Here is a 13714-nt window from a genome sequence, read left to right as displayed (position 1 = left end):
AATGAGGCAGATCTCTGCACCACGCAGGATGGAATGATCCCCTGAGCACAGTACGCAGTGGGTGAAAATAGCAAGTTGCAGAATAGGAAGTGCGTGTGTGTGTGTGTGCAGGCACGTGCAGGTCAACACACAGACATGCACACGCACGTTCTTAGACACACGCAACACCCACACACATCTGATGTGCCCAACCAAGGTCTGGGGTAGTCCCTAGGGAACGGGATGGGGGAGGGGAAGGAAGAAGAGACATTTCCTGTTTATTTCCCGCAACTGTGTTCGGCTTGATTTTGCAGTAACATAACATACACTTAACAATAAAAATAACAAAATAAAACGAGCCACAGGCACTGCACCCCCTCCTCCCACCAGCGGAAGGCCCATACCCAGGTTCTCAGCCAGGCCCTGAGGCAGTGAACTCGGAGGGGACACTGCCAGGGACTCCCGTGAGGATCTGGGACCGAGTGGCCGGCGCTGGAAGTGGAGGTGCAGAGCTGGTGGCCCACCAGCTGGCCAGAGGAAACCTGTCACTCTCTGGCCAAGTGACCCAAGGTAAGGAGGGTCATCCTAAGGATGAAACGGCACAATGAATGGGAATGACGTCGGAAAACTGGGGAAGATTCTGATCCCGCAGCCTTTGGAAGTAGCCTTGGCAAACCACCACACAAATGGTGAAACAATTTTCTGTTCTGTTAACTTCTTTGCTCTTTGGATTTTTGGCTATCTACGGTTCCCTATGTTGTTTTTATAATTTTAAGAAAGGTACAAGTTATTAGAAGTCTGTAAGAACTAGGCTCATCTGTAAAAAGGTCTCAGCTCCTGTCCCCCATGCCATCGTTCAAAGGGACTTTTGTGATGTTAAATATAATGTATGTGCATTATTAAGAACTCTGAGATGACTCTCTCGCATCTAATTGAGGATTTCCTGTGCAGCCCAGCACTGAGGATAAAGCATGATGCTGTGGTATAAATATCCTCCCCTCCCCTGCCCCAGCACACACATAAGGTCTTTTAACTTCAAGGAACAGAGAATATAGGACATTGTCTATTCAAGACGCAAGCAATCCTTGGAGCAGGAGCAGATGATCTGCTCAGGATGACTGGGGGCCTTTCTGTGATGCGTAATTGTGGTGGTCACGTGACTCCTGGTCACGGGCGACCTGCCCGCCAGATGGTAGTCGGCCCTCAGCCTCGGCCTCACCCGTTCCAGACCCACACCCCTGCTTGGCAACCCCCATCCCACCCCTGGCCCCATTCAGGGATGGAAGAGGCTGCTGGCTTTGTACATCAGTGAGTAATTTTCTTTGAAGCAGAGAACTGAACTGTCCCATCAAAATGATCCCACATCAAAACAACCACCTCAGTGGCTGCTGTCAAAAAAGACTTTCTCAAAGTACTACTTGAAAATGTCACGTGCCCAGAAAATTATCAGCAATTTCATAGCCTGGAACACCGTACGCCCAGATAACTCCCTTTCTGTGGGGAAGTTTCAAAACATCCAGGCCATGACTTCCAGAATCCTGGACGCACTCAGGAGAAAGGCAAAGAGCTAGAAAGATTATTCTGGCTACAGAGATGTCTCAAAATGTTTACTTCCAAGGCTATCCATCCAGTGAGCGGGGAACCTGGAAAGCGAATCCACGGCCCCCGACATAGAAAACCGCTTCATCACTCATGATGCCACCAAGGCCTTTGGCCCAAACCCGCTGATTCCATTCAGTCCTCATGCTGTGCAGGGAGCCATCGTGAGACCGCGAGGCGCCCTTCCCCTGCCCCTGGGCAGCGTGTGGAAATGGGGACCAGTTAGGAGACAGGCGTCCCCTAATCCGGGCCAGGGGCCGGCAACTGCACACAGGCTGTGGCCTCCTCTCGCCCGCCTGTTTCTGCAAACGAGGTCTCAGTGCAACACGAGGAGGCTCGTGGTTACGGATGGCTGACATGGTTGACGGGTGCTTTCCCGCCACGCAGCACAGCCACGCAGCCGCCGATAGGCTGTGTGGTCCTCAAAGCCTGAAATATTTACTATTCACAGGCTTTACAGAGAGTCTGCTAATCCCCGATCAAGTCCAAAGACAATTAGCAGAAAGACTTGAGAAAAAAAGCACACGGGCAGCCAAGGTGTTGCTTGGGATCTTCTCTGGGCATCAGTGAGGGTGGGAACCATTTGGGGGTCCTGAGAGTGGGGGCCCCCAGGTGTCTGTGTGTCATCGCTCATGCCCCTCGGTGAGTGGATGCAGAATGCTGACTCAGCATCAGCCCCCAAACCAGACCATCATAGCTGGGACCTGAATAACGTCACCCGGATGCACAGAAAAGGCAAAGCCCGGACAGGCAGGCAATCCAGGGTGTGTGGACCAGCCTGCCCTCAGTCACATGGGGGCACGTGGGGCCTGAGGGAGGGAGGGGAGAAAGGAAAGGAAGGCAGACAGACGGACAGACAGATCTGTCCTGGCTCCACTTTCCCCCTCGGCTGCTGCCCAGTCTTCTCTTTTGCCATCTCCTCTCGTTCTCCTCTGAACCTATTCCAGGCAGGCTCGCCCCCAGTCGCCCCCCAGGGCTGCTCCTGTCAAGGTCACCGTGACCTCTACGCTGTGCCCTCCGGCCCCTGCTCTTCTCTCTATGCCGGCTCCCGGCTGATCTCATCTGGTTTTGCAACTCTAAATGTCACCTATACATGGTGATCCCCAAGCTGGCCTCTCTAGACAAGGGGGTCCTTGTCTTGGTCTCACCCCGGGGGTCCCCCAAGTGAACTCTTGTTCCCGTGCCTGCCACCCCCCAGCGTACGTCACTCAGCCCTCCTCCATTAAATGAAGACAACTCCGACCTCCCAGCTGCTCAGGCCAAAAACCCCGGGGTCCCTCTGATTCCTCTCTTTCTCCCAGAGCCTCCATCCAGCTCGTCAGCAAACCCTGTCGGTTCTACCCTGAAAACGTACCCAGAGCTTGCCTCCTCCTCACCACCCGGCCCTGACTTCTCCCGGATTACTACCACGGCGCCCTCCGCCCCCACCGCGCCCCGCGCCCCCCCCCCCCCCCCCCCCCCCCGTCTACCCTCCACCCTGTTCAGATGAGCGGCAGCCAGCTTCCTGCAGCCTCCCTAACCTCCTCTCCCCTCACTGCTGCCGCCGCCGCGAGGCCCTCCCAGGGCCGCCTCTCACCATCTTCAGGGCTCTGCTGAAAAGTCAGCCACTCACAGAGGCCTTCCCTGACCCCTCCTCCGAACCTTCCAGCCCTCCCAGCACTGCTGACACCCCCTCCCCACTCTCTCCTTTCTCACGAGCACCTGTCACACAGCTTCCTTCATTCACCGTGTGCACTGGTGGTCTCCCCGCCCTGACGGCGAGCAACACGGGGGCAGAGACCTCTGTCTGGTTCTCTTCCTGCTGTATCTCCAGAGTCTGCACAGAGCCCAGCACAAAGTTGGCACATAACAGATGTTTAACGGATGGGTGGACAGACGGATGGACAGACGGACGGACAAATGGATGGATGGATAACGGTACCCTGAAGATGAATTCAACTGTGGTCCTCAGGTATCTCCGAGACCCCATGGTACAGATGACTCCAGCCCGCCCTCCAGACCATGGGCCAGCAGACTCCGGCCCAGACGACAGCTCTGACAGAAGCCGCCTTCCTTCCCCACACAGGGGAAGACAGAAAATGTCCCGTGGCTGTATTTTCCCCATTTAAAGTCAGTGTTCATTCAGACTGTAGTTTGAGACCTGGTTCCACACGTTTGGGCAGACAACTGGGGAAGAGCAGGCTGTATTTTATACCTCTCTGTCTTCAAAGGCCCACACTGGACCCTGACACACAGTAGGTGAATAAATCCTTCTCGAATCAATGAACAGATGTGGGATTAAGAGAAGGATGCAGCTTGAGAACTCATCAACAGCACACGAATCACGGTTGAAACCGTCCAAAACCAAGGGCAGGTGAGCACTTAAACCCTCTGCCTGGAGAGGCGGGTGCGGGGACTTGGCCCTGAGTGGGCACTCGCCTCCCCTCCCACCTGTGCCCACTCCCCGCACCTGTGCTCTGGTGTGAGCGGCACTTCTTCATCAGGATCCAAGGAATTGAGGTCAAGACAGCCCTGCAGAAGCAGCTTCTCTCGCTCCTGCTCCAGGGCCCGTTCCCTGCCAGGAGGTGAGAGGTGACAACAGGGTCAGCGCAGTGCCTGCTCATCCGGCCCCGTCACTGGGCCGCAGGGGCCTCCCTGGGCACAGCAAGGCCTCGGCATGGGGACCAGGGAGCCCGGGGCCCTGTTTTCCCTGCACAAAGCTCTCAAACTGAGATTCCTGGGGCGGGGGAGGGACTGCACTGCATCAGCTGTGCTGCCTGAGAGAAGACAATTTACGCTACACAACTTCAAACGCACCTTTACTTGTGTACTTTGTTCTGGCATCTGCTCGCTTTTTAACACACCAGGGACAGGGCCTAGCCCTTCTGCTCCTCCCGGGTCCAGCCACACTGACCAGGAGCAGCCCCTGTGGCCATGGCTCCCCCGGGCCTGCCTCTCCGACCCCAAGTGGCAGCCCCCCAGGGCCTGCTCCTTCCCTACGGCACCTGCCCTGCCCCTGAGTCCGTTGTCTCCCTCCAGGCCTGAGCGCCTCACTTCCCTTTTCAATCGGCCCCACCAGAGGCCCTGCGTGCCGACCATCATCTTGCCGGAGCCCGGCTCCCTCACCTCCTGCCCTGACCACACGCAAACCCCAAGGGGGCACCAGTCCCCGCTTGGCCTTCTGCGTCCTTGTTCCCTCCGGCTGTTGAGGGAGCCCTGGGACCCCCCGGCCCTCACCCTGCCCTCCGGGTGCTCACTCTGGCTTTGCCCACTGGTCCTCGGTTCTCAAAGGCTTCGCCTCCAGCCCAGCCTGTCTTGGGTTCAGATCCTTTGAGCCAGCCACTAGATGGATGATTTCCAGCCAAATGTGGCCGGTCCTCCCGACATCGCGCACCCAATTCTCAATTCTTCTTCCCTACACAGGCCCCAGCCACCCAGGGCAGCAGGTCCCACGGGAGCTCCCTGAGGCCCCGTCTCATCACCACTCACCCTATTTCCCCCTCAGGCTTCCCATCCATTCTCCGTAACGCAGCCTGAGCGCTCTCTCTTAAACACGTGGCAAAACACATCAGGACCTGCTTAAAATTCGCCCACGACTCCACCCTGTGTTCATGAGGCTCCCGTTCACATCTCGGCTGCACCTCCTGCTCTGTCCACTCCCCACACTCTGGCACCGAGAATTCCAGTCCTAGCCAGCCAGGAGAGGCATGGTCTGTCCTTCCTGCCTTTACATGTGAGGTCACTCCTGCTGCCCTCCCAACTCTTATCCTCCAAGGTCCAAGGACAAGGACCCCCCCTGCGGAGCCTGTCCTAACTCCCAGGCTAAGTTAGATGCCATTATTCCAGGCCCCTCCATAGCAGCTTTACAGCACGGGAAATACTAGAATCATTGCGTTCAGTTCCAGGTGAGTGGGGCTCACCATCATATCTGTATATCCGGTGCCTGGCACAGGGCACAGCGCAGAGCAGGAAACTTCCCATGCCAGGCACTGAGGAGTGGGTAGTTCCCCACGCGTGTTCACTTTCCTGCTGACACTTCTGAGTATCTAATATATTTACAGCTGGATACCGTACAAACATATAGACACGGCCCCTTCCCTAACTTACCCTCTGGTTAGGAAAAAATATACTCAGGTAAAGGAGTTAAACAACAAAAGTCATGGGCTATTAAGAGCCCAGAGGAGGGAGATGACTCTGGGGTGGGGTCAGGAATAGACACAGGAGAGAAAACAATCATTCATCCCACACGTGTGTTTAACCCCCTCCTGCGGGCAAGAACATGGGCTGGGAATTGGGAAAAACAGAGACCAGTGAGATGTCATTCCGACAAGAACCCAAGCATCAGACAACAGTCCTGCCTCTTAACTTCCGCAAAGAGAGTGTGCACACACTGAGCAAACACCACCAGAGAAGGGATGAGAACACAGAAGAATAAGCCTGTGGGCAACGTGCTCCCGTGCGTCAAAGCGCAAGCCCAGGGGTGAAGTCCACCACACCCCAGCCGCCCCAGTCCTCGCAGGCAATGGAGGAGCAGGATTCTAGTGTCTTCACCACTAAATGGGCCCTCAGTGCAAGCCAACCATGGCACCTGCTTTCCAGTAAAAAAAGAGCACCGGGGTTGGTTTCCATCCCCACCTCCGCCTCCCTAAGGGATTTCCAGTTCTGATGGGATGTGACTTTTGCCTTTAGAAACCAACTTCCACGTGAGACATGCTCATCGTAATCCCGGGGGGAGGGCAGGTGAACTAGACCAAGCACTACAGAATAACGAGCAAAGTGTGCTCAGGTGGCGGCGTGGGGCAGGGCGCAGGAAAAGCTGGCACCTTACCCCCCACCCCTCCCACTCCACCTCCGTCACCGTCGAGTCGATCGTCAGGCTGTGCGCCTCAGTATCAAAGCAGTGTGCTTCTTCCGCTTCGCTCAGTGGGAGCTGAGCAAGCCCTAAACTGGCATGAACTGGGCAGAATAGCGCCGAGGTGGAGAGAGAACCGGAACAAGGGCTCTGTGCGTGGTGAGGGTCCGGGGCTCTCTGCCTCAGAGATGCTGCCCTTTGACCCGCTACTGTTCTGCACACTCCTTATTCACCAGGGCACACAGGGCACTCAGGAGGCATGCTGATGGCGGGGGTAGGCTGCTTTATCCTGAGAGGAATTTGCTCTGAGTCTCTGAGGACAAACCCATGAAATTACTGCCAACCCCACAGAAATGAAGAGCCCCATGATGGACCCTCCCCACTCACCTCTTCTCCTGCAGTAAGTAATCCAAGCTGTTGACGTAGCACTCGGAGCCCCCAGAGGCGAGCTGGAGGAGCCACACGGGAATGGGCAAGAAAGAGAAAGACAAAGACGGAGGGAAAAAGAATAAAACTGAAGCTACGTTAAGCCCTTTACTTATTTTGTTTACTTTTCTGAATAGGCAATACATTCACTCGCTCACCTCCAGCCCCAGCCGCCCAGGTCCCCCCCAACAGGTGACCACAGGTGTTTACTGGCTGTGCTTTCTGAGGTACTGTACGCACAGACAAGCAACACAGGTGGTAGCACGCCACACCCCCTATTCTGCACTTTGCTGATTTTCAGTTAACAATATGTCTTCAGGGTCATTCCATACCAATACTAAAGAGATAGTAGTTTTTTTTTTTTTTTAAAAAACCACTTCCATGGTATTCTGATTTATGATTAGAACATAATTTATTAGTTCCCTAGTGATTGGCATTTTGGTTATTGGCAATCTTGAGCTATTACAAATAAATAAGTCCTATTCTTAGAATAAATTTCCCGGATCTATGGGCTCAAATGTCCCCACAGTCTTCCCAGCAACCAGTTTATTCCCGGCTTAAAGTTCATCACTGAAGTTTCCATTTAGGGATCCCAGGTCGCTGGACCACAGTTAGCCTGAGGCTTTGTGCCTGACCTCGCCCAGACCCATAATCCCAACCACAGCTGCAAAAGCCTTGAAGGGCCCACACAGGGGCGGCATCAAATACGGCACCACCCCACGCATTTTTATTAGCAGGAGTTAGGAGCAGAAATAAAGGGAGAGATGCAGCCCAGCCTTGGGGGCCCAAGCTCCCAGCCACGAGGGCCCAGGGGCTGGGGAGAGGTGGCGGGGTGTGTGTGGCCAAGGAGGGACAGTCAAGGCGAAGTGGCCGAAGGAGGGCAGTTGGGGTGTGGCTGAGGAGGAGTGGCCAAAAAGGGGTGGCTTGGGGGTGACTAAGGAGAGGTGGCTGAAGAGGGGCGGCAAGGAGAGGAGGCCAAGGGGCAGTTCCTGGCTTACCGAGGTGCGGGCGTCCACCCATGGCGCTGCAGCCTTTGGGCTGGTGCCTGCCGTGCTCCAGAACGGCTCCTCCAGTGAGGCCAGACCCCGCACGGGGTCTGGGTCCTGGGGCTCCTGCTTTGACTCCTCGGGCAGCTGGTGGGCCAGTCTCCTCAGGCCCCGAGACCCTGCTGTGCCTGCCAGCCTCTGGGCTGGGGCCCCGCTGTCAGCCGGCACGGCCCTCCGCTTCAGGAACTCCACGGGCGGCGGGCTCCAGTCGCTGGGGAACATGTCTCCGGTGGCCTGCATCTTGGGCTTCTTCGACTTGGGAGCTGGAGCAGAGGAGGGGCTGCAAAGGCGCCGCGAGGGGTGCAGGAGCCCCTGGTGCAGGGGGTGGTCGAGGCAGCTGCCCTTCAGGTTGGGCAAGAGGATGGGCCTGGCGGCGGCTGCCTGAACCCCTGTGGATGGGACAGAGTCCTGCAGTGTCCCCACCTGCCTGCCACCATCCCAGCCACGGCGCCACACTGGCTGAGGAGAGGGGTGGCTTGGGATTGCTGTGGGCAGCATGCAAGGGGAGTCCCTCAACTGTGGGTTTTCCACTCCCTCGTGGCCCCAAACCTCAGAAAGGCTCCACCTGCACAGGGGAGCTACACCTACCATCTCTCCAAGGACGGGCTAGCACAGCCTTCTCGGGCCTGGCCATCTGCACACCACTGGGCGTTTTATCCTGGAAGGAACCACCTGTCAGGTGAGGCAAGCCTCCAGAAGAGAGCTAAGTGCTCTAGACGAGGTCCTGGGCCCCTGGGTGCCCAGGAAGGAACTCTCCCTCCAGCTCCACCCCAAGGACTCAGCACATGTACCACAAAGATCAAGTTGCTGAGGTGAAGGAGGCTTGATCTGACCTCTCATTTCAAGGACATGATGGGCAAGTGTAAAGACATCAACATTTTTTAAACCTGTACGAAATACTGCATAAAACAATATTATACAAACCTATTGTGGTAATCATTTCATGATGTATGTAAGTCAAATCATTATTCTGTACACTTTAGACTTATAAAATGGTATATATCAATTATATATTAATACAATTGTAAAAAAAGAAAAACATTTAAAAAAGAAAAAAGAAATATACATATATGTTAATGAACACACAATGTTTAAACATGTAATCTGTGCCAATAAAAACATAAAGAGGGGCTTCCCTAGTGGTGCAGTGGTTGAGAATCTGCCTGCCAATGCAGGGGACACGGGTTCGAGCCCTGGTCTGGGAAGATCCCACATGCCGCGGAGCAACTAGGCCCGTGAGCCACAACTACTGAGCCTGCGCGTCTGGAGCCTGTGCTCCGCAACAAGAGAGGCCGCGATAGTGAGAGGCCCGGGCACCGCGATGAAGAGTGGCCCCCACTTGCCGCAACTAGAGAAAGCCCTTGCACAGAAACGAAGACCCAACACAGCCATAAATAAATAAATAAATAAAAAGGACTAGAGTATGGAAAACTCCAAATCTTAAAAAAGAAAAACAAAAAAACATGAAGAGAAGGGATGGAGTTGTATAGGAGCAGAGTTTTTGTATACTATTGAAGCTAGGCTGGTATTAATTCAAACAAGTCTGTAATAAATTTAAGATATAAATTATAATCTCCAGTGTCACTACTAACAAAATAACTTTAAAATATACAGAAAAGGAAATGAGGAGGGAATCAAAATCACACATTAAAAAAAATCAGTTAAACACAAAATTAATTCAAGCAAGTTTGTAATAAATTTAAGACATAAATTATAATCTCCAGTGTCACTACTAACAAAATAACTTCAAAATATACAGAAAAGTAAATGAGGAGGGGATCAAAATCACACACTACAAAAAAATCAGTTAAAAAAGAAGGCAGTAATGGACGAACTGAGAAACAAAAAAAGATTTAAGATATATAAGAAACAAATAGTAAAATGGCAGAAATTCTTCCTTATCAGTAATTAGTTTAAACATAAATGAAGTAAATTCTCAAATCAAAAGGGAGATACTGGCAAAATGGACTAAAAAAACATGATCCAACTATATGCTGTCTACAAGAGATTCACTTTACATCTAAAGATACAAATAGATTGAAAGTGAAAGGATGAAAAAGGTACTCCATGTAAATAGAAACCCAAAGAGACCTGGAGTAGCTATATTAGCATCAGAAAAAATAGATGTTAAGTCAAAAAGTACTATGAGACAAAGCAAGCCATTATACATTGATATAAGGGTCAGTCATCAAGAATATATAACAATTATAAACATATATGCACCTAAAAACAGAGCTCCAAACTATGTGATGCAAAATGACAGAGCCGAAGGGAGAAATAATTATAAAATAATAGCTGAAGGCTTCAATATCCTACTTTCAACAATGAAATTATATGGAAGATCAAAAGAAAATAGAGGACTTGAGCAACACTATAAACCAACTAAACATAACCAGACATACACAGAACCCTTCACCCTGCAACAGCACAATATGCATTCTTTGCAAATACACATAGAATTTCTTCAGGATAAATTATATGTTAGGCCAGAAAACAAGTCTCAATAAATTTAAAAATACTGAATTCATATAAAGTATCTTTCCCTATCACAATAGAAACTAGAAATAAATGACAGAAGGAATTTCACAAATACATAGAAGTAAAACAAACTCTTAAACTATCTATCTATCTATCTATCTATCTATATATATATATATTTACCAAAGGAGTAGAACTGAGTTCCAGAAATAAACACATACATCTATGGTCAACTGATTTTCAATAAAGATGCCAAGAACATTCAATGGAGAAAGAAGAGTCTTTTCAACAAATGGTGCTAGGCAACTGGACATCCACATGCAAAAGAATGACACTGGACCCTTGTCTCACCAGACACTATACACAATAATTAATTCAAAATAGATGAAAAACCTAAACAGAAGCACTAAAACCATATGACTCAGAGGAAAACATAGGGGTAAATCTTCATGGCTTCAGATTTGGCAATGGTTTCTTAAGATATGACACCAACAGCACAGGCAACGAAAGAAAAAATAGATAAATAGGATTTCATCAAAATTTAAAATTTTGCACTTCAAAGGATATTGTCAAGAAAATAAAAGGACAACCTACAGAATGTGACAAAATATTTGCAAATCATTTATTTGATTAGGGTCTAGGATCCAGAATATACGAAGAACTCTTACAACTTAGCAACAAAAAGGTAAAAAATCCAATTAAAAAATAAGCAAAAGACTTGAATAGGCATTTTCAAAAGAGGATACACAAAGGGCCAACCAGCACATGAGAAGATGCTCAATATTAACAGTCACTTTATTAGGGAAGTGCGAATCAAAACCACAATGAAATGCTACTTCACACCCATCGGGATGTCTATCATCAAAAACAAAAACAACAACAAAAAATAACTAGTGTTGGTGAGGACTGGAGAAATTGGAACCCTCATACATTGCTGTTGTGAATGTAAAATGATACAGCCACTGTGGAAGACAGGTTGGCAGTTCCTCAAATGACGCAGGAATTCCACTCTTAAGTATATACCCGAAAGAAGTGAAAATAGATTCTCAGACAAATCCTTGCACATGAATGTTCCCAGTAGCACTCTTCACATAGCCAAAAGGTGGAAATAATGCAAATGCTTATCAACTACTGAATGGATAAACAAAATGTGGTATATCCACACAATGGAATATTATTGAGCCACAACAAGGAATGAAGCACTGATACACGCTATAACAATGGATAAACCTCAAAAACGTTATGCTAAGTGAAAGAAGCCAGACACAAACGAATCATATATATAGTTCTCTATATATGAAATGCCCAGAGTAGGCAAATCCACAGAGACAGAAAGTAGACTAGTGGTTGCCAGGTGCTGTGGGAGGTGGGGGGAGGGGAGGAGGAATGAGGAGTGACTGCTTAATGTGTAAGCTTTCCTCTTTGGATGATGAAAATGCTCTAGAACTAGACAGTGCTAACGCTTGCACAACACCGTGAATGTACCAAATGCCACTGTATTATACACTCTAAAATGGTGTAAGTCTTATGTATATTTTACCACAATAAAAGATAAATAAATATACAAATTATACATAGGGGAAAAGTGTATGCAAAATAATGTCAAGTAAGTAGAGGTCAACACAACTTGGTAGAAATCATGAATTAAAAAGAAAAAAAACAGAACTTCCCTGGTGGCGCAGTGGTTAAGAATCCCCCTGCCAATGCAGGGGACACAGGTTCGAGCCCTGGTCTGGGAAGATCCCACATGCGGGAAGATCCCACATGCCGCGGAGCAACTAAGCCCGTGCACCACAACTACTGAGCCTGCGCTCTAGAGCCCGTGAGCCACAACTACTGACCCCACGTGCCACAACTACTGAAGCCCGTGAGCCTAGATCCCGTGCTCTGCAACAAGAGAAGCCACCGCAATGAGAAGCCCGCGCACTGCAAAGAAGAGTAGCCCCCACTCGCTGCAACTAGAGAAAGCCCGCGCGCAGCAACGAACACCCAATGCAGCTAAAAATAAATTAAAAAAAAATACTTACAAAAAAAAGAAAAAAATTACAGAAATATGAAATAACCATATTAAGTGAAGGAGTTATGGTTGTAATTTTTGCAAAATTGTTTAAATAATAAAATGTTCTAAATTTGTGCCTATCTAAGCACTGGAGGGCAGCATCAGAAGACTTTAGGGGACCAGTGAGATAAGGATGGCACTAAAAATCATCCTGTCCTGGTTCTGACATCCTGCCCTCCTTTGGGCCTTCAGGAGGTGTTGCCCAGGATTGCCCATCCTCCCACTTGCCAGTGGGATTTTTTTCTAGTTTTTCTGCCTTAAAAAATAATCACTCTTCCTTCCAGTCCTTCCTGAAAATTGCTTCTGATTCAACCTTCCTAAGCATCAACTCAGTTGTGTAACCTCCTCTGCTCAGAAGCCATTGCTGGGCAAAGGTACACACGTGAGGCATCTTTAGAAGGTGATGAAAATATTCTCTATCTTGACTGTGGTGGTGGTGGTGGTTCCTCAAAAACTACATACCATTGTCAAAGCTCACTGACCTGCACATCTAGAAAGGGTAAATTTTACTGGATGTAAATTATACCTCCATAAACCTAACTTAACAAATAACACCAGCTTCTACTTAGCAAATATTGAGACTTTTCAACATATAAAATTATTTCCACATTAGAAATCATCTGGAGGAAAACACAACATACAAATTCTGTTAAATGAAATGAAAATGCTTCTGGGATAATCTAAGCCATCTCAGTATATAAAGTGTCCACTGTTGGCCTTCCCAGTTCTGCCCTCAATGGGGACTCTGGCAAGTGCTAAGAAATCACTGAACTTCCCCTTGTAAAGGAGAAGTGGGAGCAGCGGGAGTTCAAGTCTTGATAGGAGCCCCCCGGTGGCATTTTTTCCTCCCGCTGTGGGGTGATACTTGGGCCATGGTGTGCCTTCTACCTAGCAGGCCCCTTTGGCCCTGGGGAAACAAGAAGGACCAGGGTGGTGCCCAGTGGAAAGGGAGCCAGAATAGAGGCTTCAGGATGAGCCAAGCAGAGGATACAGTCTGGGAGGTAGGAGAGCAGTTGTCCATCAGGCCCGCAGGACAGGAGAGCAGGCAGGGTGTCAGGGTGAAGGAGCATCAAGGTGCATGTATTAGTCAGCTTGGGCTGCTGTAACAAGTATCACAGACTGGGGGCCTCAAATAAAAGACATTTATTTCACAATTCTGTGAGGCTACATGTCAAAGATCAAGGTGTCAGCAGGGTTGGTTTCTTCTTAACCTGTCTCCTTGGCTTGCACATGGCTCTCTCCTCCCTGTGTCATCCACATGGTTTCTCCTCTGTATGCCTGTGTCCTAAGCTCTTC

General features: G+C 49.8%; 1 protein-coding gene across 1 annotated transcript in view; it reads right to left on the bottom strand.

Annotated features, from left to right (window-relative positions):
- The window catches only part of FAM178B (family with sequence similarity 178 member B), an 86316-nt gene extending 75801 nt beyond the window's left edge, over positions 1-10515 (bottom strand). Inside the window, exons 1-3 of the mRNA XM_082356199.1 lie at positions 7834-10515; positions 6797-6858; positions 4028-4132 (exon numbers count right to left, since the gene is read on the bottom strand). Coding sequence (XP_082212325.1) covers positions 4028-4132; positions 6797-6858; positions 7834-8472 — 806 coding nt within the window. The 5' untranslated portion in view covers positions 8473-10515. The remainder of the gene's footprint in view (positions 1-4027; positions 4133-6796; positions 6859-7833) is intronic.
- Between the last annotated feature and the right edge of the window lie 3199 nt (positions 10516-13714).

The sequence above is a fragment of the Balaenoptera borealis genome, assembly GCF_965194805.1.
Source record: "Balaenoptera borealis genome assembly, chromosome: 15".
Classification (NCBI taxonomy): domain Eukaryota; kingdom Metazoa; phylum Chordata; class Mammalia; order Artiodactyla; family Balaenopteridae; genus Balaenoptera; species Balaenoptera borealis.
Note: the sequence above shows the minus strand (reverse complement) of the source record. Positions and strands in the feature narration are given on the sequence as shown.